The sequence below is a fragment of the Urocitellus parryii genome, chromosome 6, assembly GCF_045843805.1.
Source record: "Urocitellus parryii isolate mUroPar1 chromosome 6, mUroPar1.hap1, whole genome shotgun sequence".
Lineage (NCBI taxonomy): Eukaryota > Metazoa > Chordata > Mammalia > Rodentia > Sciuridae > Urocitellus > Urocitellus parryii.
In genome coordinates this window covers 107,386,313-107,402,861 of record NC_135536.1, presented here as the reverse complement: position 1 = coordinate 107,402,861, position 16,549 = coordinate 107,386,313, and the positions used below count along the sequence as shown (strand labels likewise).

The window sequence follows — 16,549 nt, the reverse complement described above, 5'->3', positions numbered from 1 at the left end:
ACTGGACTACATCAAAATTCTCTATTTTTTGAACTGCAAATGACACCACCAAGAAAGTGAAAATAGAATCCACATAATGGGAAAAATCACAAATTATATACATAATAAAGGGACTGTATACAGAATATATAAAAATACTTAAAACTAAGAAAAAGACAACTTGCCCAACTGAAAAATGGGAAGAGGATCCAAATAGATGTTCATTAAAGATAAACAAATGGCCAACATACAATGAAAATACATTCAACATCATCAGCCATCAGGGATAGACAAAGAAAAACCACAAAGCAATACAATTATATACCCACAAGAATGGCTACAATCAAAACAATGAATAATCACAAATGTTGACAAGGACATGGAGAAATTGAAATCTCATAGCCTGCTAATGGAAATGTAAAATGGTGTGTGTGTGTGTGTGTGTGTGTGTGTGTGTGTAAATATATATGGAAAAAAATGAAAACATGCACACAAAAGCTTGTATATAATAACACCCATAGTAGCATTATTCATAATGCTGAATGGTGGAAATAACTCAAATGTCCATCAGCTAATGAATGAATAATACAATGTGATTTATCAATACAATGGGAAATTATTAAGCAATCCAAAGAGATTAAGTACCAATACGTGTTACAACATGGAAACACTGTGTTAAGGCCAAAAAAGCCAGTCACAAGACAATGATTCTACTGATGAAATGCCCAGGATAGGCAAAGCGACAGAGACAGAAAGGGTTAGGAACTCCCATGACTGGGGAGGGGTCTTGGGGAAATGGAGAGTGACTGCTAATAGGCAAAGGGTTTCTGTTAGGGGAGGCAAAACCATTGCAAAACTAGATCTCATAATCTAGTGGCTGTAGAATCCTATGAATACACTAAAAGCATCAAATTGTGTACTCCAAAAGTGCAAATTGTAACATGTGAACTCTATCTCAACAAGGCTTTTAACAAAACACATACATCATCCAAATGTAATTTGTAGGCCTTGTGAGGATCCTATTATTAATAAAGTATAAAGTGGTATTTTTGAGACAATGGGAGAAATGTTAACTTAGACTAGGTATTAGATGATGTTAAGGAATTATCACTAATTTTGCTAAATGTTAAGATGGATCTATGGTGTGCGTTTAATTTTTAAAAGTTTATATTTTTAAAATCATTAAAAATTATTGTTCATTGTTAGAGAAAGACTAAAGTGCCTACAGAATAAATAATAGAATGACTGGGTTTGCTTTAAAATACTCAGCAATAAACAAACAAATAAATAGAATGGTCAGATTCCATGAATACTTTTGACTAAGGACTGTTGTCTGGTCAATCTGCAAAGGACTTCCGTCAGCAAAAGTGAGATTTCCTATGGATTCATGGATGTTGTCTGAGCACCAGTAGAGTGAGTACTCTGGCCTCATCCAAAGAGGCCAAGCCATTCAGCAGGAGGGATCTAAGATACAGCTCACCAGCAGCATTAACTGTTAGGACTATCATTAAGCAATTTTATGGATAAAAGTGAGAGAGAACAGGAAGCACCAAAAAGAGGAGTCACAGAGAGGTACAGACTTGACTTAGGCCACAGGACTGCAGTAACAGCCTCTGAGCTCCCAGACTAAGAGGGGCCCACGTGAACACAGCTGCATCAGGCTCCCCCAGGGAGCATACTCCTCAGGATAATTGGGGTCATCATGAGCCGACTACTGTGGTGAGCCTCTGGTCAGTAGCTCACATGCCATCCACAGAGAGCCCTGCCTGAGGGTGACAAAAAGGCCTCCATGTCAAGCACCCTCAGAACAATGTTACTGGAATGCTGTGTGGTGTGTCCAGTGGCCTGGCTAGGGGAGACAAGCCTGGATATCTATGGCAAGAAATTCTGTGCTGCAACAATCTCCCCCCCATTCAAACTGCACAGCTGGTCCACCTGAGTTGGCTCCCTACCTATTTTGTAGCAGGTGCCAAGAACAACCTCAAAGGGGCACTGGAGACCCCTTGTATCTCTGGAGTTGACTTTGGATGGGTTTAAAAAATTTGAGAAATGTCTGTTTAGTTCTTTCGTCCATTTTGTGATTGGGCTATTTGTTTGCTTGGTATTAAGCTTTTTGAGTTCTTTATATATTCTGGATACTAATCCCCATCAGGAGGAGCTGGCAAAGATTTTCTCCCATTCTGTAGGATTCTTCTTCCTGTTCCTTAGCATTTCCTTTGTTGAGCAGAAGCTCTTTAATTTGATGTACCACTTATTGATTCTTGGGTTTTATTCTCAAAAGAAGAAATACAAGTGGCCAACAATATATGGAAAAATGTTCAATATCCCTGGAAATCAGGTAAATTCAAATCAAAACTACATTGAGATTTCATCTCACTCTAGTCAGAATGGCAATCAAGAATACAAATAATAATAAATTCTGAAGAGGATGTGGGGGAAAAGTTACACTCATATATTGTTGATGGGACCATAAATTAGTATAACCATCCTGGAAAGCAGAATGGAGATTCCTCAAAAACTAGGAATGTAACCACCATATGACCCAGTTATCTCACTCCTTGGTATTTATCCCAAAGAACTAAAATCAACGAGCTATAGCAATACAGCCTCATCAACATTTATAGTAGTACAACTCACTATAGACAAGATATGGAACCAGCCCAGTTGCCTGTCAATAGAGGAGTGGATTAAGAAAATGTCATATATTTACATAATGGAATTTTACTCAGCCACAAAGAAAAATGAAATTATGGCTTTTGCTGGTAAATGGATAGAACTAGAAAACATTATGCTAAGTGAAATAAGTCAGACTCAGAAAATCAAGGGTTGAATGTCTTCTTTCATATGCAAAAGCTAGATGAGGAGAAAAAGGTGGGGTCAGATACCATACAGATATAGGGAAGATCAGTGGAGTAGAAGAAAGAGATTTAAAGGGAGAGAAGAAGCACAAAATGGGGATGATGTGGAATAAATGTGACAAAATTATGCTATATGTATGTATAAATATACTACAGTGACTTCCACACTTATGTGTATCTATAACGCATCATAAATAAATAAGTGAAAGGAAGTCCAGTTGAGTAGAGGAAACGAGAATACGGAAAGGGAGGAGGGAAGTGGTAGTGGTGGGGCATCGGGAAATGGAGAAAATTAAACTCTATGCATGTATGATTATGTCAGAAGAAACCCAACTATTATATATAACTGTAATGCACCAATAAAAGCAAAAAAAAAAATTAAAATAGGAAGTGCATGTATTTCTCCCTCAGCATATCAACACAGTGTCAGCACAGTACAGGAGGGTGCAGGCAGCCTGTCACCACTACCTGCCAGCCAGCAGAGCAGCAGTTCCAGCTCAGTTGTTTTGATTACCAAGACAGTCTGCAAGTTTCCTCAATACCTGAGATGTGGTTACAAGGGAAATGTGTTAGCCTTCTCTGAGAAAATGGGTCAGATTGTCAAACCTGACTGAAAATTTTCTAATTAAGTAGGCTATGGCCAAACAAAGTTGCTCCCACTGCCCCCTTAAATATTCCTACCATAAAAGGGTAGCCATCTAACAGACCTGCCTTTAGACCTCACTCCCCCTACAAACCCCACAGCCAGTTATTTAAGTATCACCCTTGCTGAATGCAGTGGTAATAACAGACCTCCCATTTCCCCAGTGAGTAGACCAGTGCTTCTTATTGAGACCTACAGGAAGTTGAAAATTTGCAATGAATTAACTCCTCTCCTATGACCCCTAAATTTTACTTTGGCTAAATCAGCTGCACTGTGCTCCATTTTGTGGCAGTTGGCTGTATAATGCGTGATTATATAATACCTAGACATATCCCACTTACTGCTGCCACAGGATAAAAACTGAGCTACTTAATGCTTCCTAAAAGTATATATTCACAAAGAGTTATTAGAGACAGGAAAGACAATTATAAAATCCTTAAAAGGAAAAAAAATCTAAAAATATTCTGTCTGCAGATTGCTTCATAATGGTCTTTAAGTTCCCTCACAGAGGCACTGTGTGTGGCTTTTACAAGAAAGACAGGCAGAAGCTGAACTGGGGATGCACACAAGGAAAAAAATCTGGGTCCTATGTGAAAGACTGGGAAATGGATGAATAAGATGAAAGTTAAGGTTTTTGAGAGGGAGATATTACTTGTTATGACTCTATACTTTAAACAACTTTTTGAACCATCTAACCAACAGAGGACAGAGGATTTTCACTATCAGCAGCTGCCATTTATTGATGGTCAAACACCATTTCAGGTGATTTACACACGTAATTAAATTTTGACAAAAGCCCTGGGATGAAAAGATCCCATTTTATACAGGTACTCTGAGGTTCAGAGATGCTGAGTGAGTCCCTCACACCACAGCCAGCAGATCAAACTTGTCTGCAGGCTCAGAGACGTGATCTTGACTACTGCACATCTGGCACCTCCAGTACCCTTTAGTCAAATGCCAACCCATGTGAGCAGTACCTTGGACTCTTCAGACAAGAAGATTCATGGAACACTCAATCAGATTATATTAGGGACCTTTAGTGACAGATAATATTTTAGAAACACCCAGAAGCCAATAGAATCAGAAGAGGAATTTAATAATTATCATATTTGAGGGAACAGGATCTGGATTCAAACCCAGGTGTTCACTAAAACCTCATTTTCTTCCTTTTTAAAGACAAGATGTAATAGTATTTTTATTATATATATATATATATATATATATATATATATATATATATATATAATATATATATTTGAAGGTACATACATGCTGCTTTGAGATACACATACAAACTGAAATGATTATTGCAGCCAAGCAAATTAACATATCTCACAGAGTTACTTTTTTGTGGTAAAAGTACCTAAAATCTCTTAGTAACTTTCCAGTACACAATATTAACTACAGTCTTCATCTTATATATTAGATTTCTAGACTTATTTATCCTACACAACTGAAACTGTACCCTTTGACCTCCATGTCCCCTTGTTCCCACAATTATTCTGGTAGCCATCTTTCCACTGTTTCTATGTATTTCAAGGTGGTAGTGGTTGTTTAAGTCCTCATATTGGTGAGATCATACAGCATTTCAATTTTTGGCTTTTTTACTTAGTATGTCCTTTAGGTTCATCCATGTTGTCACAAATGGAAGAATCTTCTCTAAGGCTGAATAACATTCCACTGTATATAATAATAAAACCTCATTTTTAAGCTGCCTGTACAAGGAATCACAACAGAGGAGTAAAAAAGAAGGCAATAAGTTATAAGAACATGGGGAGGCTGAAATCATTTGGAGAAATGTTAACTGCCTCTTATCTGTCCCAGGGTTTCCTCAAAGCAATTGCATGACCCAGGGAAAGTTACCACCTCTCTAAGCTTTTTTTTAATCCCTTGAAAAGCAGGAATGATTCCTACCTAGGATTCTTATTTCTTTTATGAACTGAAAACAAGGCAAGTGCCTCATTCATGAGGAGCAAGGGCATCAGTATGAACACATGAGAAGCAATGGAGAGCTTCACCAGCAGAAGGTGCAGGAATGGAGGGAGGTGGCAATGTGGGGGAGCTGGTGTCACACAGAGGACACTGGAACATAGATTTCCTTACTCCAACCTTTACATCAAATCACCCAGTGATTAACAATATAACAACTCAAATTCACTATCACATAAGGTTCTCAAACCGTTGACCCCAGGACCAACAGCACCAAAACCATCTAGGTACCTGCAAGAAATGCCAGTTTTCAGGCTTCACCCTAGACCTGCTTAGTAAGAGGCTCCGGGGATGAACCCAGCAGTCCATATTCACAGCCCTCTAAACAGTTCTGACAGAAGTTGAAGAACCACTGGCACAGTGGGCAGAATATGCTCAAATTACTAATCAGACACATGTGGATTTGAATCCAGACTCGAGATTAAAATGTCTGTATTACCGAGAGGGCTGGTTAAGTCCTGGTGTGATGATAGGAGTAGAAGGAAGCACGGACCAAGTAGGGAAATGCCTAGGGTGTGAGAAAGAGTGGGGAGTAAGGGGACATGTGTTAGCCCCGTGTGCTGACAACAGCAGAATACAGTAGTCAGAGCAATTCATAAAGAAAAGTAACTTAAAGTTCTGGAGGCCAGGATGCCTGAGACTGGGGCACTGGCAGGTTTGCTGTTTGGTGAGAGCTGTGACCTTCAGAGCCCAGGGAAGCTGTGTCCTCCCTCCTGTAGCTGAGCAGCAAGCTAGGAGACTGCCACAGGAAGTCTGTGTCATAAGGGCCCCAATCCCACCCAGGAGGGAAATGGCCTCATGGCTTAATGGCCTCCCAAAGGCCCTGCCTGTTAATACTATCACATGGGCAAACACCTGGATTCTGGAGGGGACACATTCAAACTACAGCAGCATGCTAGGAGCACAGGGTTTGAGTCTGAAGACCTATCTCAGCCACCTGGTGACTCTGTGATCCTGAACCAGTCCAAGTGCCCTTTAATGTAAGCTCAGAAGCTCAGCTCAGGGCTCCCATTTTGACAGTTTTGGAGTTTGGAAGTAGTTAGGGAGTTAAGCACCAACCTTAGGAGGCTATGTTAGGAGCAAATAGCAAAGGTGCCACCAAGTGGCTATCACATCCCCAATCTGAAAGGAGAGCTCTGGGCTGTGAGGATCCCAGTGTGAGGGGGGTGGTAAGAAGGGGAGGTTAAGACAGCTGATGAAAAATAAAAGCTGAAACGCCTGCTTCGTTGTTTGAAAATAGAATCTACAGCCAAATCATTCTGACAAAGCACACAGAGGACCAGGTCAGAATGGCAAATGTGTGTCAGAACTGATGCCAGGGGAAAAACTGACTTGAGACCTCCTACTGTGCCAAGAGCTTTGCTATTGACAGCAGTATTATCTTGAATGTGTGGCAGAAAATTTCCAAGTCCACTCTAAATTTCTTAAAACACAGACTCACATCCTGGTTGCTTTGTTTTCTCAGAGAGACCCTTCCCAGGAATACCCACATAGGGTCATCCATCATGACAAAGGTTTCCTCAGCCTGTTACCTGCCTGCCTACAGCCCCCATTGGGCTTTTTCTTCTCATAATATACAGAGGGATGGAACCTTTTCACCTGGTCTCCAACACATGTGCATTTTGCCTTTGCCACATGTTATATATACAACCTCAGTGAATGCAAGCTGTTCTCTCATGTTAATATTGAGATGTGAACTCTGAAACATTTCAAATTATAGAAAAGTAGGTGCCTCATAATTTATACACCTACCGTCAAGGATAAATATACGTTAATATTTGCTTTATGATTGTTACCTCTCTATTAGATACATACTTTTTAATGGTGCTGAAGATTGAACCCACTGCCCTGTAAATGCTAGGCAAGGACTCTACCACTGAGCTCTATCCCCATCCAGAGATATGGATTTAGCTAAAATCCTACATTCCTTCTTTATCTAATGGTTGCTACTTTATTGGTGCCCATGAATATGTTACTATGTTCCTACATCTCCTTCTCTGTATAAACAATAATATACCCTGTTTTTCTTTGTGTGTATATTTCTAAATACAAAAATACAAAGATACATATTCTCAAATATCTTGTTTCCTCTGTAAAGTACATTGGCATTCTTATACATCTAAATTTGTACCCATCTAATAGACATAAAATGTTATATCCTTGGTGCTTTTGTAATTCTTGGATTACTTATTTGAATATCTATTCATCTTATAAGCTAATAAAGTTTCCTCCTTTTTAGAGTGCATATTGATATCCTAATGATCTTTTTCTTAGTTTTCTTTAATATCTTCTGGATATTAATTTGTTCTGGGTAGTTTACATTGCAAATGTGCAAATTTCTTTTTCTGGCTTGTGGTTTTGCTTTTAACTTAGTGATGTCTTTGCTTAATAAAATTTAATTTTAATAGAGGCAGGCTTAACCATCTTTTGAACAATTATATCAGCCTATGACAATATAGTGTTTTAATATTTTACGAAAAGTTGAATGATCTTCCATGTGTATTCAATTAGCCTTTGCCTTTCTTGAGCCTTTATTTAGTTTAAATTTTAATAGCTTAATTAAGATATCCATATTAAGAATATATTTTCTCATTACTAACTAAGTGGGTTTTGTTTGAAATTAAATAGAATCTGTAGATAAAGTTGGGTAGAAATGTTATCTAAAATCAAGTCTTCCTATTCATTATCATAGCAAACCATTCCATTTATTCAGACATTTTATGCTCTTTAATAAACTATCATTTTATTGGCTAGATCTTGGGGATTGTTGGATAGCTTCCTTGACTATTGCCTTCCTTCCTAGGTAAATTATGCTTTTGTTACAATTATAAAAGGTATCTTCCTTTTTCAATTACATTTTGTCCGTTGATTGTGTATGGGAATACTATTTGCTCTAATATATTGATTTCTTTTTCTAGAAACCTTGCTTAACCTCATTAATTCTAACAAGCTTCTATGTAGATTGACTAGATTACTTACGTAGATAATCATATCACCTGCAACTATGGACAGTTTATTATTCCAATCCTGGTATCTTTTATCTCTTTTTCTTTCCTTATGGCACCTGTTAGAATATTCGGTATTGAGTCCACAGGAAGCACTGGTTGCGTCATCCTTCCTGACAATAATGGAAATGCTTCTAATATTAAATTATGATACTTGTTATAGATATTCTTTAGTAGACTGAAGAAGTTTCCATGTATTCCTGGTGTGCCACAAAGTTTCTCTTTTTCTTTCCATCAAGATTATATCATCTTATCAAATTCTTTCTTTCCAATAATAAAGACAATCATGCAGTTTTTTCCAAATATGCTAACATCAACAGAAGCTCAAGTATTGGCTTCTTCGTGCTGAGTTCCTTGCCCATCCATCTTAAATTGGCCAACTTCCCCCTCACTCCCTAAAACACACATACTCTCTATTCTCTTTCTAGTTTTTTTTTTTTTGTCATTTCACGTATTATGTATTTTACTCAATTATTACTTGAACTCTACCTCTGCACTAAATAAAAGGCTTATGAGGGCAGGAATGTATTCTTCATGCTGTATCCCCAAAGTCTACCTTATAGAAAGCATTCAGATTATTCCTTGAAAACATGACTATTGCCTCCACGATGGAGACTCTTTTTAGTTATAACTTGCAATTACACATAAACATATATGTTGGACTTGGTTTGTTAATATTTTACCTTTTGGGGAGGATATCTGTATTTGGTTAGAAGCTATGTATGGTCTATACTAAGTTTTAGTATTGTGGTTCTGCTAATTTTAAAAAAATTTGTGAGGAGTTTTATTTTTTTGTCTATTCTCTGAAATAACCTGGGCTTAGTTTTAGTTTTTTGAGTAGTATATTTTAAACTGGTAAGGCAATTTCTTTCAAGATTACACATTTATTTAGATGTTCTAATTATCCATTTTGTCTAAATTTTCTTTTTTTGTGGGCTGGACTTCATGTTCTCATCACATTCTTTTATGCTTCTTAAAATACTTTCCTCTGTAGTTCTGCTCCACTGTCTTTACTAATAATACTTTGGCTTCCTTCTTCTTGATCAAACTTACTCAAGGTTTTCATAAGTTTATTACTTTTTTCAAAGAACCAGTTTTTTGATTTATTAGTTTTCTTTGTGGTTTTTATTCAATTACTTCTTAATTTTCTTTCTTAATTCCTTTTGATCTTGTTCTACTAATCACTTACTGTAGTGGGTATGTTAAATTACTCCACTGAAACTGGGCATCTGAATTTTTGTAATGCTGCTTATTTTTCATTTATATTTATTTAAGGCAATAGGTTCACAACTATCATCTTATCCTGGTGAATTAGTCCTTTTATCTTTATAATGATCTTCTCTATCTCTACTTAGGCTTTGTTTGCTTAAAAGTGTTTATTTTGTGGGACATTAAATATGGCTTTGCCAGATTTAACTAGGCAGTTCCTGGTGCATCATTTTCCACATGCTTTCTTTCAGTGTGTCTTTTATGGTACAGACTGGACTTAAAAAATTCTACTCAGTAAAAGAACCTCTGTCTATAAACTTCTGAGTTTAATTTACTTTGGTATGATTGCTCAACTTATTTAAAAGTACTTACATCTATTTTTGTGCATTTTTTTTTTTTGGTACCTAGGATTGTACACAAGGTGAATAACCACTGCGTTTTTTATGTTTTATTTTGAGACAGGATCTCACTATGTTCCTCAGGGCCTCCCTAAGTTGCTGAGGCTGGCTTTGAACTCATGGCTACGTGCCACCACACCCATTTTGTGCATTCCATTCACCACACCTTTTCTGGCTTTGTTTCCATAATTCACCCTGCACCCATCACAGGGGTGAAGTTATCTGTTGTGCCCAACCACCCCACCCCAGTGTATGACTACAGTTGACTCTAGAAATACAGACTATTTCTTTTTGTCATTTTGACCAGTAATTAAAAACCTTATTAAGAATTAAACAGGGCTGGTTTCTTTCATTGTTTCCATATAGTCTATTTCCATTCTTTTAGTCTTCAATTTTTTCCCTATGATTATGAAAAATTTTAAACACACTAAAATCTTGAAAGAATTGTGCAGAGAATACTTTGTACCCATCACATAGAGTTACCTTCAATTTTTATCACATACACTCGATTGGAGGTAAAAAAAAAAAAATTCATCAGCATCTCTCACTTTCTCCATACAATAAGGTCTACACAGACTTTTACTTTGATAAACATTTTCTACCATGTCTTTAAGAGGCCTGAAATTAGCCATTATTATAATGTTTTCTTGCTGCTGTTTCAAGACTTAATTCTTTATATCTATCTTCTTTTTTTTTTTATCAATTTCTTTGATCAACAATGCTTCTTGCATCAACTCTCCCCACCTCTCTAGAAACACTTCCCAGTAGTCCCCTAGCCTGCACTGCAACTTCCAGCATCCTCAAGAGAACATCCTGCATTTAAAACACAGCAAAAAGGTCAGACTTCACTGAAATCAGGGCCAAGTCCTGGCTCTCCCAATAACCATGTTTATTTGCCACATAAACTGTGAACTTCAATACAGCAAATTACCAGCTCATGGTACCTGCCTGTACCTTCCCTATACCTGGCATGATGTGCGCGCGCGCGCGCGCGCGCGCACGCACACACACACACACACACACACACAAGGCCTCGGTGCATTAAGAACACATGCCATGTTGTCTGCCAGCATTTTCTGAACACAGAAAAGCATAAAATTAATATATGATTATTAGATTGTGTGTTGTATTTACTGTATGCTCCAATCAAGTGTCCCTTTCTGGGCCTCTTTGCAGGTGACCTAAGCAAAACTGTCATGTAGATAAAGCATATCAGACTCAATTTGGGAGACCTGGCTTTTTTCTGGCTTCCAGCTCTTGACAGTTTTGTGCTTTCTCTGTCTCCCTCTCTCTCCCTCTCTCTCCATCTCTCTCTCTCTGTCTCTCTTCTAGTTCCCCCCTCCATAGGGAGAGAATACATTAAATAATCCTAAAATCCCTATAAACTCTAAGTCTTTTTGACTGATTTTCATTTTTCTAAATGAGTATCTTCACTAAAGTGGTACTGAGCCAAAAAAATATTGAAGAAAAATGAGAAATTATATCCCATCTATGTATGATATATCAAAGTATATAAGTATATTCTACTGTCATATATAACTAATTAAAACAAATAAAAATTTTAAAAAGATTGAAGAGTGGAGAAAACTGAAACAGATTTTCATAAAAATATCCATATTATGCTGACAATGAACAAAAAGGCTAAGTAATTTTTTTTAAAGAGAGAGAGAAAAAAGAGAGAGAAAGAGAGAGAACTTTTTTTAATATTTAATTTTTAGTTTTCGGTGGATACAACATCTTTATTTTATTTTTATGTGGTGCTGAGGATCCAGCCCAGCACCCCGCACATGCCAGGCCAGCGCGTTACCGCTTGAGCCACATCCCCAGCCCAATAATTTTTTAAAAACTTAAAAAGAAATATACTTGGTAAACACGCCCCTATATGCGTCGTTCACAAACCATGTGACTGAAATTTCTGGTGGCTGTATCTCTAACTTGGTCCTGTCACAAGTCCAAACTTCTTATTATATTTTTAAACTGTGAATTGTCCTGGTAGATAGCACACATGAAGGCTAGGTGGAGACAGGCATGAAGACTGTGTAACAGCTTGGCCAGGGGACAGCCCAGGTGAAAACAGGAGCCAACACAAATCAGGAAATTGTGACCTCACAGGTTTGTTCTGATGGAGAGGAGACTGACCTCCCCAGGAAGTTCTACCCGCACAGGATGAGCAAGAACATGCACAATTAAATACCTACATTAAATGGACATGCTTCATTACATAGACCAGATTTGGTCTAATTAAAAAGTAAATCAAATTTGTGGGGAAAGATAATTGTTACCAGACATGATAAGCTTATTTTAATTTAGAATCAGAGTAAGGGTTCACATACCATTAGAGGCAGGAGCTTCATTTCATAATCCTAGGGGAAAAAAATCGGACATAACTGTGCTCTCAGATTATGAAGAGAAGCCTACTTTTACTGGAGTGCAAGTATGCAGCATAAATAGGACCACAAACTGCAGCAGACACTGTTCAGACCAATCCTGACACCCTGAGATTAGGAGATTGGTCAGTAGTTTCTGTACAAGTGGTCTGCAGCACAGAGACAGTCACATGTCTTGGTTGGTACAACAAAGACACCAGGAAAAAGACTGAAGGAGTTTTTGATCACATTTTTCACATCTACCATGTGAAACACTGCTTTCTTCATTCATAAGGGGGTGAGTGCTAAGAAAGAGTTGCTCCAGTGCACATGTGAAATGACTACTGGCATCACCCAAGCACCTAACAAATGGCTGTGGTTAGATCTCAGTTCTACCAGGGCCATGTGTTTACAGGAATGAAATTCTGGGACTAGGGAAAGCTTTGATGTACAGTTTTCTAGCTTATCAGCCTTCCCTCGGTTTTCTCCCATTCTTCTTCAGTCTCTCTAGAAACAGAAGTAAAATGTCATTTCCTCCAAGGCCTAACTAGTTCCTGGCTGTAATCCTCAGACTTATTGACGCTGGATGTATCTGAGGAACCAGCTGTGAGGTCCTGTAGAAATGTGAAAACCAGTAATGGAACATCTGCACACAGCTTTCAGTATGGTGTCTGTGGTGTCACAGGACAGAGGGGAAGGCTTCCTGAGGCTCTTGCAGACAGCCAGACCAGTTGTGAAAAATGGGCCCTGAGGAATACTTGGCTTGATGACTCTTGGGGAACACAGAACAGAGTATGGGACAGGAATTGCTCAAAGCCACTCCCAGACTCAAGGTCACTATAAGTATATTGTAGGATGAAGCATCATTTTGGAAAGGCTCCTGAAGTTCATTAACTCAAGGGTAGAGGGTTTGACATTTCTCTTCTACCAATTCAGTTTAGACTAAAGAGCATGTTGACTAAGCATTGTCTGCCACCAGGAGAAAAAACAGGCTTTCTTCTCATTCAAGGGCATAGGCTGGTCACAATTATTTTCCACCAAAGTGAAAGTGGGGTCAAAGGACAAATAAGCTTTTGCATTACCCTCTGCCTTCAATCTACTTGAACTGACCACATGGATGACCTGCTCAGCACATTTTAAACTGGCCACATCCTCTAGAAATGTTCTTGTCCTCCACTGCCTGTCAGCTTTCACATCAGGATCACACTTCCAAGCCCTCTACAGGCTGCACTTGAGGTGATCGTACAACACTGACCTCCATGAGACTCATGGTCATTTTTTGTTGTTGTTGTTTTTGATCACCCATGTGTTTCATTTGCATTAAGAGGAAGCAGAAAGGAAAAAGGGGGATATGGGTAAGGAAAAGAGTATCATCTGAGGAAGACATTCATAAAATGCTTGGAAAAGTTCTGAAAACAGAGGGGAGGACAATCTCAGACACATAGCTGCCTGTTAGTAGCTAGGATTGTCCTGCTGGCAGAACTAGGAATTCCAACCTTAATGCCTGTGCCCTGTGGGGCCATGATGAATCTTTAAGATCAGCTTTTTCTTGAAATTTAAGTCCAAAGTCAGATGAAAAATGTGCCCATTATTTTATAAATGAGAACCAAAGACCAGATGGAGAAAGAAGTGGAGCAAGTAGTTCACATGCACATCACATTTTCAAAGCAACAAAGAATTTGTAACATTGTAACAAAGCACATGTATCTCTTTTATTACACTCTGTTGTTCTAACATAGTCACAAGCAACTCAAGATGACAGAATGTGGTGCAGCATGAATAAGCATCGTGCATAGGTTATTGTAGGAGAGAGTAAGCTCCTCAACTGTGGAGATACCCAGTGGACAACAGTCAATGGTGTGTGGGGGGTGCCACTGAATCGCCAGCAAACAGGAAAGCACTGTTGCTGGATCTCAGAACACACCACCTTTACACTTGCCCAACACTGTACTTCTGGGCTTCTTGCTTTCCCTAAGGTCCACAAACTTGATCATAAAACCAACTAAGGGAAAGCTAACACATTCTTACAATCAACTCGAATCAGGCATTTTAGGTATTTCACTGAAAAATAAAAAGGTAAAGGAAAAAGGTGAAAAGAGAAAAACAAAGGGTCACTTACTCTAAGAATCCAGGCTTATGTTTATGTTCTACATGAGGTCCAAACTGTATCTGAGCTTGGAATCCACCAAATTCACAGGCTTTTTCGAAGGACACAGGGTGGGAGCCGTTCAGGATATCATCCCGTGCCTGAAACAGAAAGGGCAGGAAAAGCCTCAGCGGCCTGGGTGAAGACAATTCTCCCCATGGACACATTCTTGCTCTGTGGAGCAAGGAAAGGTGCTGGACACACCCAGGACCCAGTGGATGGCAGACAGGAATATAGCAGAATGAAGACAGAAAGAGCAACTAGTCTTTTCCCAGAGTGGCCAATATCTAGACAGCCAAGGCCTGGCAGATCAAAAGGAAAGCTTGTTGATGATCTAAAAGGTAGAAGTGACCATGACAAACAAAGGCAAAGGAAAACCCTGGTAAAAAGATCAGATTCACATAGGCTGAATCAGAAACACAATTTACTTTTTAAATGAACTTAAATCATAAAGGTAGCAAAACCATAAGGAAGCAAAACCAATTCAACCCTTATCCTAAGGTAAATAGCAATACAACATAAGGAGAGAAGGAGATAGATGGACTCATGTGCGTGAACACATACATACTTCCCTGGATGTTTGGGGAAGGACAAGTTCTCCATCCATTGCTATGTTGCTCTTCGTTTCTTCTGTCTTTCCTTTCTCCAGTTACATGACCCCAGACCATCCTTAGATCTTTTGGCTATCACTGTGGACCTTGAACCTACAAGCATCTTCTCTCCGCCTTTCTATCTCCCTTGCTCCCAGTCTTTTTTATCTCTCAGTCCTCTTTCCCTGTCATTCCTTTCATCCACTAATGCAGAGGTCAGTAAACATTTTCTCTAAATGTCCAAATGGTAAACATTTAAGACCTTCAGGGCCTTATGGTCTGTGTTGCGACTACCATCTGTGTTGCTCTGCCATCACAAGGATGGTCACAGAACATGTGGAAAACATAAGGGGACTTACCAATATCTCACACTTAAAAAAAAAAAGGAGGTGTTTATTTCCCAATATAGGCAGAGGGTATGGCTGCAGGATACAACCCTTGCATTATTTCCATGGGCAGATAAGTAAATAAATAGGAGAAGAAGTCTGGGTGAGAAGAAAGTGGCAGAAATACAAAAGATGTTTTCCTTGAGCTGAAAGAAACCTTGGAGACAATCTAGTGCAAAGTCCTCATCTTATTTGCTGGGGAAACTGCAACTCAAATGTGTTAAAAGACTTTTCTGAGTTAAAACAATTAGTTCATGATAAAGACATGAAAGATTATCTGAAGCGCTAGCTATCAGTTACTGAGAAGTACTGATTTTTTGACTGATACTCTGGTGTTCTAAGGTGCTAATAGAGCTGTAGTGTATTTGGAATGGTGAGCCAGTTAAAGGAACACAACTGCCTCTCAAAGCCAGGCAGAGGACAACGCCCACCACATCCCAATCTGGTAAGCTGAAAAGAACCCAGAAAGGCATTCTTTGGACGTCCAATAGCTCACACCCAATACCAACCTGCACCACCACCAAACATGAGGAACCCAGAGCAGCATCCTTCGAAAGCAGATACTGTAAGGGCTATGGGAGTCAGAGCCAGACTCCTGCTCCCCAGAGACCCAGCCAGGAGATTCCTAAAAGCTCACAGTCTCAGTATCTGAGTAGGAAATGTTGTACCTGGACATAAAGCAGGTTCAGCTGCACGGGGTCTCTGGAATCTACATTCTGATCAGAGTAGAAGAACTTCCGCCTGAGCAGCAACGTCTCATTTTCATCCACTCCTTGTTCTCTGAATGTTCGGCTGTGATCGAGCCAATTTACTACAACACAAGACATAGGAAAGAACTGTGTTTATATTTCCTCTTAAGTGAAAGGAATTTACCAAAACAGCAGTGCAACGAAGACATGGATTTCTATAATGCAGATAGTCACAGATACTTCTTACATTAAAATTGTGCTTTTTAACTTCACTAAATAATTTCACATCTA

General features: G+C 38.8%; 1 protein-coding gene across 5 annotated transcripts in view; it reads right to left on the bottom strand.

Moving 5' to 3' along the window:
- The window catches only part of Tln2 (talin 2), a 411,357-nt gene that overhangs the window by 159,296 nt on the left and 235,512 nt on the right, over positions 1-16,549 (bottom strand). For all 5 annotated transcript variants that reach the window (XM_077799669.1, XM_026384818.2, XM_026384825.2 and 2 more), the window contains 2 exons: positions 16,238-16,380; positions 14,567-14,694 (listed from right to left, as the gene is read on the bottom strand). In XM_077799669.1, coding sequence (XP_077655795.1) covers positions 14,567-14,694; positions 16,238-16,380 — 271 coding nt within the window. The remainder of the gene's footprint in view (positions 1-14,566; positions 14,695-16,237; positions 16,381-16,549) is intronic.